The following is a 12,086-nucleotide window of genomic DNA, read 5'->3' as shown; positions in this document are numbered from 1 at the left end:
ATTGCCTCTCTTTCATGGAAATTAATGACATAAGTACACTGGCTTTAGCCTTAGCATGTATTGGCATGATGATCCATAAGTAAACAAGTATGCATTGCTCAAGAAAACACGGGACGTACTCCAGAAAGGAAGTAGCGTGCCCACGTGTCCAAAATAAGAACCAAGGAATGGAGGAAGGCTAGCTGCAGAGCAGACAGGCATATGTACACTGGTACAACATTTCAAGGATTCCCCCAGCCAGCAAGTGAGTTACAGCAGTAACCGGCAGGACGACGAAAGACAGGCATACCTGAGTCAGAATTATGGATCACAAACCAAGTGTTTTTATTCAACAGCCACAGCTGAAATAGGTTCAGAGCAAGCACACTCACGAAATATCAGTACATATATAGCTGAAAGAAATCATGCATTAATTAATCAGTTTCTGAAATAAAATCTGGAGCGGAGAGCTCCTTAATTCGTAAAACAAACAACACGAAAATAAGTCTGAATATGGAAATATAGCTCGCTCGCAGTCATACAACAAGCATCGTTTTTATTTAATAAAAGCACGAGGCCGCAGCACGTCCCATAAAAGCAGAGGAGACGCAGGTTGACCGAGGTATAGTGGCATATCAGCAGCAGCAACACGAATATAATGCACCTTCAGATGCATTGACCGCCATCACACACTGAATCGAATACGCATGCGGCCCAAACAATGAAGCATCCCCCTTCCGGCCGGCAACCTGCATGACCAACACCATATCACCGTCAACATCTTAAAGTACAGTAGTAAGATTAGAGATGAGGGAGTAAGTAGTGGTACTGGCTAGTTGGGAGATTAGTGCGTACCTACACATTTCCTGGCTAGTGTCGCAGGTCAGTCTCGGAGAGAATAGTGCCACATCTGCTCTTCAAGTACAGAACATTGGTACAGCATCGTCAAGAAGTCATTGGTGATTTCCAAGAAGGATAGATGCTGGAGGGGAAGGAGGAACTCAATGCCAGCTGGGACCTCCGTCATGCTGCTGAGGTTGGCCAAGAATAGTTCCTCCAGGCTCGCCATGGCACCTTGCTGTACCTCTAGACGACTCAGATTAGGCAGGTCTCTTAGAGAGAGAACCTTTAGCTTGGGAAACCATCCCACGAGAAATGACAGCTGCTCTCCGTTGTATGCTCTGGTGAAGTGTAGACACGTCATGTTTGCCAGCCGAGAAAGGGATGGTAGGGGGTCTTCTCTCAGCTGTGACCAAGATAGATACAATACATACAAGTTCTGGCCCCCATCAGCTTGGAAGAGAGGAGACTCGTCCAACGCCCCTTCCGCTAGTCGTCCTCTCAGACTTAGCTTTTGCAGGCTTGGCAGGCAGACATTCAACAAGAGAACCTCGTCCTCGTCACTAGCATTCACATCTAGGTTGGACAGATACGGCATCCGAACTAGAGACTCACTGATGCGTCCACAGTACATTCCCTTCACATTCCATAACCTCAAGCTTCTCATTTGCCTCAGCTCCCCTAAATGCCTAAGACACTCATCTTGTACTTCCAATGCCTGTAGCGTCTGTAGGTTTGTCAGATTTCCAAGACCAATGGGGATACACACACCACTCCGACATTCAAAATCTCCTTCTGCATCAATTACTCTCTCAGCAAACAAGTGCCTAAGCTTCTTCAGTTTCACAATCCCACTAGGCAGCTTATGTATATCAGATTCATAAAGGTCGAGTGTCAACAAATTTGAAAGGTTCTCAATAGTCTTCGGGAGCATCTTCACCTTTGAACCCCGCAAACCCAAATGGCGGAGATTAAAAAGATCCCCAATAGCATCTGGAATCATCTCCAAGGGTAGACCACTTAATTCTAGCACTGTCAAATATCTTGACTCCGTGCAAAGCAGAGGTAGTAAGGTGCATGATGACTTGCTATCGCCCAGTGTAATGACAGTACGAAGTTGGTGCATATTGGAAAATGGCTGTTGAATATCCTTCTTTACTTTGTGAAGCACCAACCGACGTCCATCCATCTCAAGAGACCCCCCACACTGATCCTCATAACTAGCACCAAAACAGTTCTTCTTGCACAAATCAACTGCCAGTTCACGTACGAGATCGTGCATTCTGAATTTCTTCACCCTACCAAACGAGTTCCTCTCAACAAGTTGTAGCATGTTTCTGTCAACCAACTCTTTTAGATAGCCTTCTGCCACTTCTTCTAGTGTGCTTTCACCCCTCTCCTCGATGAACCCCTCAGCGATGAATAACCGTACAAGTTGTTTCCTTTTGAAAAGATAGTCTTCCGGAAATAAGCTGCAGTACAGGAAACAACTTTTTAAGTATGTTGGGAGGTAGATGAAGCTCAGATGCAAAACATTCCTTATGTGGTCCAGACTTGAATTGTTAATTATCTCCCAGCTTAGTTGATCATTTATTCTTCTCCATTCTTCCACGGTTTTCTCACGCGCACTCAAGAGGCTACCAACTGACACAACAGCAAGAGGCAAGCCTTTGCACTTGCTAACTATCTCCTTGGATGATGGCTTCAATTCTGTAGGACATTCATGATTTGTATCTCTTGGAAAGGCTTTCTTACAAAAGAGATCCCATGCCTTGTCTTCTGGTAAAGCTTTCAATGTTAAGCTATGTCCTTGAGAGGCAAGTGCGGCAATGCTGGCTTCCCTTGTTGTAAGTATCACTCTACTGCCCTTATCATTATGAGTAAGCATCCTTGACAAATCATGGAATGCTTCCAGATCCCAAACATCATCCAATATGATCAAGTACTTTCTTTGCTCCAGATATTTCTTTAGTGTCTCTTCAAGGCTCATGATGTCCATGGACAGAGTGCTACATAGAGCACTAGCATTGTCTTTAAAAAGTTCTTTGATCATATTTCTCAAGACATCTTCTCTAGAATAAGTTTGAGAGATGGAGACCCAGGCATAGCACTGGAATTTCTCCCTCACCCTCTTGTAGACATTTGCAGCTAAAGCAGTTTTACCAAGACCTCCCATTCCGAGCAGAGCTATCACAGAGCATTTCTGATCATCACCCCCCAACCATTGCTCGAGTTTTTCTCTGTTTTTATCCACCCCCACTAGATCTTCTTCATCAATTAAGCGTGAAATGTTTGCTAGCTCTTGGGATCTCTTGACAATGTAACTGAGGTTGCTAGAATCCCCGTTGTTTATCATGGGAACCCAACGGTTTTTTGTCTCTGACAGGTGTGAAAGGTCTTTCTCCAGTTCCTTCACTCTGAGAGCTATCTGATTCAAACAAAGCAGTGATCTTGGCTTTTTGAACCCTTTCTTCAGGAAGAAACAACAACCTATATCATGTTCTCGACCAACTAGATACAAGTACTCATCCACCATATCCTCCATCACATGTGCTACTTTGCGTACCTCCTCTAACCAGCCCTCATATACTTGATTGCTGCGGTTTCGAATGTCCATTTCACATAGAACATCATGCATTACCCGAAGCTCCCTGGCAACACGACCCATGCTACCCTGTAGCTCCAGTAGTTGTGCCCCGAACTTTGCTAACTGTACACTGGCCTGGTCTGCCGCTCCTTTTGCCAAGGCAATTCCAATCTTTTTAATGGCTAGAAGGATCACAATCTCCGCCATTACTTTCTGAGGCTTGTTAATGCCTCGTTGGTTGGTGGCGTCCTAGTTGTATACTTTCCTCAGTATCATCAGAAAGTTCACTGCAAAATGAAGTGATGTATTAATTAATCTGCTAGTGCATTCTGGTAGTAGTAAGCACTTGCCAAAACACTTCAAAACTCTCCAACAATAATGGAAAAGTGTAAGCAGAAGCCGTTAAAGTAATCCTCCTAAACTCTTATTTCATGTTGTGAACCTATCTAATTCTAACCCGCATGATCCAACAAAACAGTTCTTATGACAAGCAGGCCCATGAGAATCTAAGAACACTTGGGACTGTGCTATAGTCAACTGCGGCAAATTTGATGTTATTACCAGACAAGAGTGACACTCAACCAAATAACTAGCCATGCTTCTGTATAGGAACATCTCAGGTTAAAATGCCCCAAACTCAACGCTTCTGTATAGGAACATCTCAGGTTAAAATGCCCCAAATGTTGAAATTTGGACCAAGACAAAGAGGGAACCAATCCGGCATACCTGCCAGATTGCCAAAATAAATATTTCATTTTCAGAGAGTTAGCTAATCTAAATGTTATGGGTAACTTAGTTCCATGCTTACCTCAATATTATCAATCTAATACTATTTCCAGATGTATGGACAAACAAATAAATGGCTATACTTGTTGATTAAGTTGCAAGAAATATGTACTGCAATCAAGAAAATTAATAAGTAAACAAAGCTATATTCTATTAGGAATCATTATGAACAACTATGCTACAGATTAATTTGTGAATCCAAGGGAAAGAATGGGCGGCAACTAAAACATGAATATACCCTCACACTCGCCAGACCTTGGTGTTGTCAAAAATTAAGAAGATCGGCCAGACCTTCCTGGAGAAATCTTTATTGTGCTTAGGAATCTGGAAGAAATGGCAATGCAATGCATTAAGTCACAAAGTATACTAGGCTTGCTAACTTGAAAAGATACATCAGGAGTTTTTTTGTTTGCACCAAGGGAGTATATTGTTCTTAATCAAACCTAAGATCGATAGCCAGAAAATTAGGAAGGACAACAAACCTGCCCAGATCTGATCGGTGTTGGTGAACCTGCCTTGTTCGTTTCTGAATCTGAAATTTGAACCAAGACAAAGAGGGAACTACTCCCGCATACCTGCCAGATCACCGAAATAAATATTTCACTTTCAGAGGGTTGGCTAGTGTGATAGTTATGGATAACTCAGTTCCAAATTTTCCTCAGTATCAATCTAATAGTATTTCCAGATGTATGGACAAACAGATAGCTATAGTTGTTGATTGAGTTGAAAGAAAGATGTATCGCAATCAAGAAAATGAATAAGTAAACCATCCTGTTCACTTTATTGAGGAAAATGTTGCTTTAGGAGGAATCAATATATCATTTCAATAATCAAAACGACATAAATTATTCAATTAAAAGCAGCCATCCTGTTCACTTTAGGAGATCCTCACAAAACAAGAATGTTGCTTTACGAGGCTAGAAATCCCCACATTATGGTAACTACAATGCAAGAGCATATGCTAACTGCGAAGTATGCCAGCAGTAACAAGCATTATGAACAACTATGCTATAGATTAAATCCAGATTATTTGTGAATCCAAGGGAAATAATGTACATCAACTAAAACCTGAACATACCTTCTTGCTTGAAAGATCTTGTCGTCCTCACAAAGAAGCTCGTCCTTCCAGGAGGAAATTATATTGTGTTTATGGTGCTGGAAGAAATGACAATCCATTAGTCACAAAATATACTTTTTTTTTACTGATTTTAAAAGATAGAGCAGGAGTGGTTTTTGTTTGCACTAAGGGAAATTGTCGTGAGGACAGCCTAAGATAGCCAAAAAATGAGGGAAGGACGATACACTTGCCTCGTAATGGCTTAGATCCAATCAATGTTGGGGACCTCCTTGTGCTTTTCTGAATCTGAAACCATAGGAATAATCTCATGGATCCTCACAAAAAACTAGGGACCTCATGACTTGGCTGTTGAGGTTGTCAACTTGTCATCGAAGCTTAACCATGGAGCTCCTGAACCCTCATGGGGCCATAGGTACGACTGAGAGCGTGCTAGCTTGTTGTTGATGAAACGTAGCTGGATTTGATCTTCAACTTGAAGAATCCTCCTTCCTTTTACACATCAAAACCAGAGAACCACCAGCATACGTGGCTTCTGATGGGTGGCCGCCTAGTTGTATACTTACTCAAATATCAATAGAATGACCACTGCAACATGAAGTGAGTGCTGTATTAGTTAAACCGATAGTGTGTTCTGCTAGTACCAAGCACTTGCCGAAACACTTTAAAACTCTCCAACCACAATGAAAAAGTTAAATAAACAGAACATTTCCAAAAAATCGTCCCAAACTCTTATTAATTGTTGTTAACATAGCTAACTCTAACCCACACAATCAAGCAAAGATGTACTTAGAACAGGCAGGTCAATGAGAAATTTAAAACACTTGGGACTGTGCAATTGTCCACTGCAGCAAACTTAATGTTATTTACTGACCACCACAAGTGACATTGTACAAAATGACCTATCATACATGCTCTTCCGTACAGGGGCAGCTCAGCTTAAAATGGCCCAAATGTTTAAATTTGAACCGATCAAGTCAAAGTGGAAATAAATCTGATATACTCCCTCCATCACATAATACAAGAGCGTTTTCAAAAACGCTCTTATATTATGAGACGGAGGGAGTACATGCTACCTCGCCCGGTATCAATATTCTACTTTCTATAGCTGGTTATTGTGAGTGTAACAGGTTTTTTTCTAAATATCTATCTAATAATATGTCCAGATGTATGGAGCAAATAGCTACAGTTGTTTAATTAAATCAAACTGTTAGTTTATTGTGCTAGTAGCAAGCACTTGCCAAAACTCTCCAACCACAAGAGAAAAGTGAATTCAGAAGAATCTTTCAAAGTAATCCTCCTACAATATTATTTCATACTGTTAATTTATCTAACTCTAACCCACATAATCAAACAAAACCGTTCTTACAACATGCACGTCTGTGAGAATTTTAAAACACTTGGCATTCTGCTACAGTCAATGGAAGAAAACTTCATGTTATTAGCTGACAAGAACGAGTGAACTTGACAAACTAACTGACAATGCATGCTCTGCTTCCCTGAGGGGCATAGCAAGTTAAAACAGAATATTGAAATTTTAACCAACTAAGAAAGTGCAAACCAATCTACTTGCCAGGCCAGCTGACAGTTGGGTAATGTGACAGCAGGCCAGCTCACCAATAAATATTGAATATTCTAATTTCAGAGAGTTGGCTAATTTGACAGTTCCCTACTTTCCTCTACATATTCCTAATAGCTAGAGTTCTATATTGAGTTGCAAGAAAGAAAGATGTATCGAATCAAGAAAATGAATAAGAAAGAAATGCCAACGAAAGCGATTTTAGTAAAAGGTACTTTAGGAGATCCTCACACAACAATAATTGATCCAGAATCTCCTGCAGATGTGCTGTTAAGCCTCAGAAAATGCTCATTGTTTTTGGGAAATAAATGTTCGGAAGCTGAAGGAGCGGCGGTGGCGTCTATTTCAACAGTGGAAACAGTGGGCTTCAAGACTAGTCCGACAAGTAATTATTTATAGGTGGGAAAGAGGTGTTGATAAGTGTGTAGTCCAGGCCATAACGACTTACGCCATGAGCCTATTCAAATTTTCAGCTGGATTGTTCTGGTGGGGTGAGGAAGGAGATAAGCGCCATACTCACTGGCTCGGGTGAGAGAAGTGGATCAGGAAATAAGAATCACGGTGGAACTGGGTTCAGAAAACTATGCCTTTCTACCCAGGCTTTACTCGCGAGAGTAACCCTGTCTGCTTGGAATTCAGTTAGCTGCTGCGTAAGTACAGAGAAAGCCAAGGCTCTGACTTGTCGACAATACCCCTGTGGTTGCGCAGAGCAACTGCAGCCCAGTAGTCAACGCGTTATATAAAGGAAATCTTTCTGCGACCGGCTGCATTATATAAAGGAAACAGGCTGTTACTCCAGGAGTTGCAACGATTCAGATTTGAGAAGATTCATCGCCAAGCAAATGGAGCAGCGCGCGAGCTAGGACAGTATGGTAGGAAGGTGTTGTTTGGTGGTGTATTGCAGGGCTCGGTTCCAACCTTTGTGATTGTAATACCCAAACTATATTTCCTAATTAACACACAACAGCAGATTCAAAGAAAAACAAGAACGTTGACTTTGCAAGGCTAAAAATCCCAACACCGTGGTAACTACTACCTCTAAAGAAATATAAGAGCGTTTATAGATCACTAATGTAAGAACATATGCCCATCATGTGCTAACTGCAAAATATGTCAGCAGCAACAAGCATTATGAACAACTATGCTACAGATTAATTCCAGATTATTTTCGAATCCAAGGGAAATAATGGACGTTCAACCAAAAGCTGAACATACCTTCCTGCTCGCCAGACCTTGTCGTTGTCACAAATTAAGAGGCTCGTCCTTCCAGGAGAAAATTTATTTTGCGTACGGTGCTGGAAGAAATGACAATCCATTAGTCACAAAGTATACTTCTTTTGCTTACTTCGAAAGATACTTCAGAATAGTTTCATCGATCCTCGCAGAAAATTAAAGAAACCTTGTGCTAGGCTGGTCTTGTTGTATGGGCGAGAGTGTGTAAGCTTGTTCCTGTTGACAATAAGCTGGATCTGAACTTCAACTTTGGATGTCCTCCTTGCTCCTATTACCCATCAAAACCAGAGAACAACAACTATACCTGGCTTGTAATGGTAAGCAGAACTGCTTATTTTTGCATCGAACTAGCTATCTAGGAAATTGACAAGAGAACTACGAACAAAACCAAATTAAGGGGAACGCACCTGGCTTGTAGTTGATGTAGATCCGAAGGGATTTGAACCTGTGGTGACCTCCTCCTTGTGCGCTTCAGGATCTGAAATCACCAAAACAGTGTCATCGCTTGGTGAGAGTGGGGAATGCTAGTCTAGTTGTCGAAGCCAACAAGAAGGAACCAAATTAAGCTGTTGCAATGCTCATGTGTTTCTGAGAGCCCTTTAGACTTACGTACACACCACACGTTATTGCAACCCAACAATTGCTCTTACCAATGCTCTTGAGATTTACTACCCTAAACTTTGGAGAACAACAAGACAAGTGAGCAACTGAAGGAAGGCAGCAGGAAGCATCTTTGCTAATATAAACATTGGAGAACAGGACAAGTGAGTAACAATGAAAACATGTTACAGTTGTGCTATTACACATAGTATACTATCTGTCACCACTGGAATCATTGTTACTAACTAGACAACTTGGGGTCCATGATAATAATTAAACATGGTAGCGGTGCTGGCAGGCACGGTTAACAGGGAAAAACTAATCAGAGTAAGCAACTCAAGATGCTGAACTCTGTTCATTGTTCACGGACGTACGGTGATCACTAATGAATACTAAAATGTGCTTTATCGAATTTACCGATAGTATTTGATTCCAGTAGATGATAAACTAGTTAGCATCTGGTTTGGTCCCATGGTAGCCACTGGACACGTTTCGTTATGTCAGTGGAAGCACCATCAATCGAGTAAATAGAATGAAAAAACCACTCGTGGAGCTCCTTGTGTGGCATACGCAGAACACTACGCAACCGAACGAGAAAGCGGGCAGACCTGAACACAACACCACGCTAAGCCCCGCCAGCGCGCCCCGCGACGCACGCCAAGATCCAAATCCAGCAGCGCCGGCTGGAGCCAGACGCGCCCGCCACCGCCCGGATCCGCCCACAACGGCCAGCCACGCGGCCGACCCGCCACCGTCGCAGACCCATGCCAGCGCGCCGGCGCGCAGTGGTGCCCCGTAGCAGCACCACATCTCGGAGTTCCACGCCCGCCCGCGACGGGATGTGGCACGAAGAGACGAAGGGGACCCCGCCGCCTGTGTTTTGATTTTCGGCCGAAAAAGTGGATTTCGGCCATCTCGGCCTGGGGCGAAAAATATATTTAGGCCGAAATTGTTTAAATTTGGCAAATTTTGGTCAAATTTAAGTCAAATTGCAGTCAAAATTTGGTCAAATTTCAGCTGAAATTTTTGAAAATGGCCGAAATTCGGCCATCTCGGCCTAGGGCGAAAAAAAGCTCAAACCGAAAATCAAAACACAGCCCGCCGCCGGCTGGGCTTCGCCCGGTCGCACCCTATGGCGACGGCGAGGGGACGACGCTGGAGGGCGTTCCACTTTGTGACTCTGTTTTGAAGTTCTTGACTCGGGAGAGATGCCGCCTCTCTCTCTCTCTCTCTTGCGAGGAAGCACCTCTCCCATCTCGACTCGTGCCAGTAGCCGGCTCTCGCCCCTCTCCATTCTCTTCCATGGGCACACGAGCATGAAGAGATATACTTCTTTTTCTTTTGAGTTTTTCTGATGGAACTGCCACAAACGAGGTCGAACCGTGCTACCCAATGGATCTAGACTTTGAACTACAATCCAGAACTATGGCGGTAATTAAGCTTAAACAGAGCTCTGGAAAAAAAAGGCATCTTCCACATTAGCAAAAAGGAAGCATCCCGGCAGATCCAACAAAGACTTGAGAGGATTAGCGAAAAGAGCAAATCCAAACTTGAGAGGAGAGATTTAATCAACACTAACCAGGATGGAGCGGAGACCCAAGGCTTTGGCTTCAGGGATATGCTTCCGCTAGCAAAGCTCTGAAAGATCGCAAGTAGCCTTACGCTAGCTGAAGTAGCCTTACGTTTGATCTTGTCTCCTCGCTCCGCTGAAGTAGTCTTACGTTTGACCTTGTGATCTTTCAGAGTTTGTGATGCTTGCAAGGCGTTCCTACTTGCTAAAAAAACTGGGACTTCTGACTTTTGAGGCTCTCGAGCACCTAACACTCCACGTGAGCGACAACGACGATCTAATTTTAAGCGACAGCCTTTCAACCCTCATTGGCCCCGGCCGCAAATTCCGCCGGCTATTTGCAACTTTTCTAATGCCTCTTCCTTTCTACTCCGTCATTGGCCCCAACCGAGAGAGAAGAGAGAGTGTGCGCGCACGTGTGAGAGATGTAATGTAATGTATAACTAATAACTAGGTTAATGCATGATACTTAAACTGCATCCTCCCGTCCAGCCCATGTGCTAAACCCTTGTCGATCAGAACGAATCAAGTGTACTTACTGTAGTACTCCCTTCGTAAAATAAATATAAGAGCGTTAGGGCATCTCCAACGGCAACCCGCAAATTTCCTCCCGCATTTGTCCACGGACCGGGGGACCAGTCCGCAAACACGGATGCGGGAGGCCGCCATCCAATCGTATCATGTATATGTCCGCCAGTAAATTTAAATTCAATTGTACGCTGATCCACACAACGCGCCGGATCACATCCTCCATCACATCCAAAAAGAGGCAAATCTGCTTAGTTTTTACATGCCCAAATTCAAAATAACATCAGTCTCGCAGTCCGTGCATTTCTGCCCTGCCATACCGGCAATCCCAGCAGGCTGCTCCCTGATCAAGGAGGTGCCATCGCCGCCGTCTAGGCATCCTCCGTGTCGGCATCTACGTCTGCCTTTGCCGCGTCCTCATCGTTGCCGCCGCCAACTCATCTTTCTGCCGCTGCAACATCTGGTAGCGGACGGATTGCACAATCATTCTAGCGCCGGCGTCCAAAGAGTTGACATTCAAGGTCAACATCTTGATGTCCTCCGCATTGGTGGCGATCTTCACCCTCTTTTCCTCGAGCGCAGCCTTCCTCTTTTCGATCATGGTTCTCCTCTCTTCGAGCTTGATCTTCTTCTTTGTCGCCTCCATCAACTATTTGAACCTCTCCTCCTTGATGTTCGAGCGCCTCACGCATGCCTCCTTCTTCTTCACCAAGATGTTCTCAAACCTCCCCATCAGCTTGGCCGCCGAACCTTCTCACTTTGCCCTCTCCTCCTCCCACTTCTTGCCCCGTAAATTTCTTCTAACCTTCTTTGGTGGTTCTTGGGTTGGGTCGGTAGGGTCACCGGTTTCTTCCTTGATGGCTTGTGCGGCGGTCTTGGCAATGAAAAGGTTCCACTTCGGCTGCCCATTCAACTTTAACCAACAATGCATAACTAAACTAAAGCATATCCGCACTAGTAGAAAAAGGGTCTAATGTTCAGCTCATTAGTCCCCGTTTGTATTTGAGACGGCAGTAATGTGACCAATAGTGCCGGTTCCAATGGCTAGGCGGGCCGCTCTCATTAGTACCAATTCGTGGCGAACCTTTAGCACCAGTTCGTGCCACGAACCGGTACTAAAGAGAGTCGTGGCAGGATGTTGTCAGACTGGGGCCCCTCCAGCACCTTTAGTACCGGTTCGTGCCACGAACCGGTAGTAAAGGTACTCATATATAAACCCTTCGTCCACCCGCGATCGAGCTCGCTCTGTTCTTCCCCTTTCCCCTCTCCTCTATGTTCTTCCCCTCTTCCTCGAGCTCATCACACATTT

General features: G+C 43.9%; 1 protein-coding gene and 1 long non-coding RNA gene across 5 annotated transcripts; both read right to left on the bottom strand.

The window, feature by feature from the left end:
* Positions 1-316: 316 nt before the first annotated feature.
* On the bottom strand, positions 317-5,349 carry LOC123169000 (disease resistance protein RPM1). Of its 4 annotated transcripts, none has more exons than XM_044586863.1 (5): positions 5,271-5,349; positions 4,675-4,767; positions 4,431-4,516; positions 835-3,693; positions 317-728 (listed from the first exon to the last, which is right to left on the bottom strand). In XM_044586863.1, the coding sequence occupies exon 4, from the start codon at positions 3,611-3,613 to the stop codon at positions 863-865; it is 2,751 nt and encodes a 916-aa protein (XP_044442798.1). In that variant the 5' UTR covers positions 3,614-3,693; positions 4,431-4,516; positions 4,675-4,767; positions 5,271-5,349; the 3' UTR covers positions 317-728; positions 835-862. The 4 variants fall into 4 exon arrangements, with proteins under 4 accessions (XP_044442798.1, XP_044442797.1, XP_044442799.1 ...); XM_044586862.1 differs by having other exon boundaries at positions 4,448-4,516; XM_044586864.1 differs by lacking the exon at positions 4,431-4,516.
* A 416-nt stretch (positions 5,350-5,765) lies between these two features.
* On the bottom strand, positions 5,766-10,524 carry LOC123169001 (uncharacterized). The gene is made up of 5 exons (XR_006484596.1): positions 10,259-10,524; positions 8,487-8,557; positions 8,246-8,383; positions 8,062-8,141; positions 5,766-5,855 (listed from the first exon to the last, which is right to left on the bottom strand). It is a non-coding gene; the product is annotated as an uncharacterized lncRNA (long non-coding RNA).
* Positions 10,525-12,086: the final 1,562 nt, after the last annotated feature.

The sequence above is a fragment of the Triticum aestivum genome, chromosome 7D, assembly GCF_018294505.1.
Source record: "Triticum aestivum cultivar Chinese Spring chromosome 7D, IWGSC CS RefSeq v2.1, whole genome shotgun sequence".
Classification (NCBI taxonomy): Eukaryota; Viridiplantae; Streptophyta; class Magnoliopsida; order Poales; family Poaceae; genus Triticum; species Triticum aestivum.
The sequence above is the reverse complement of the archived record's forward strand: the minus strand, read 5'-3'. Positions and strand labels throughout refer to the sequence as shown.

Coding starts and splice junctions, on each gene's coding strand:
- LOC123169000 (XM_044586863.1), bottom strand. CDS start 3,613: ATGGCGGAGATTGTGATCCTTCTAGCCATTAAAAAGATTGGAATTGCC.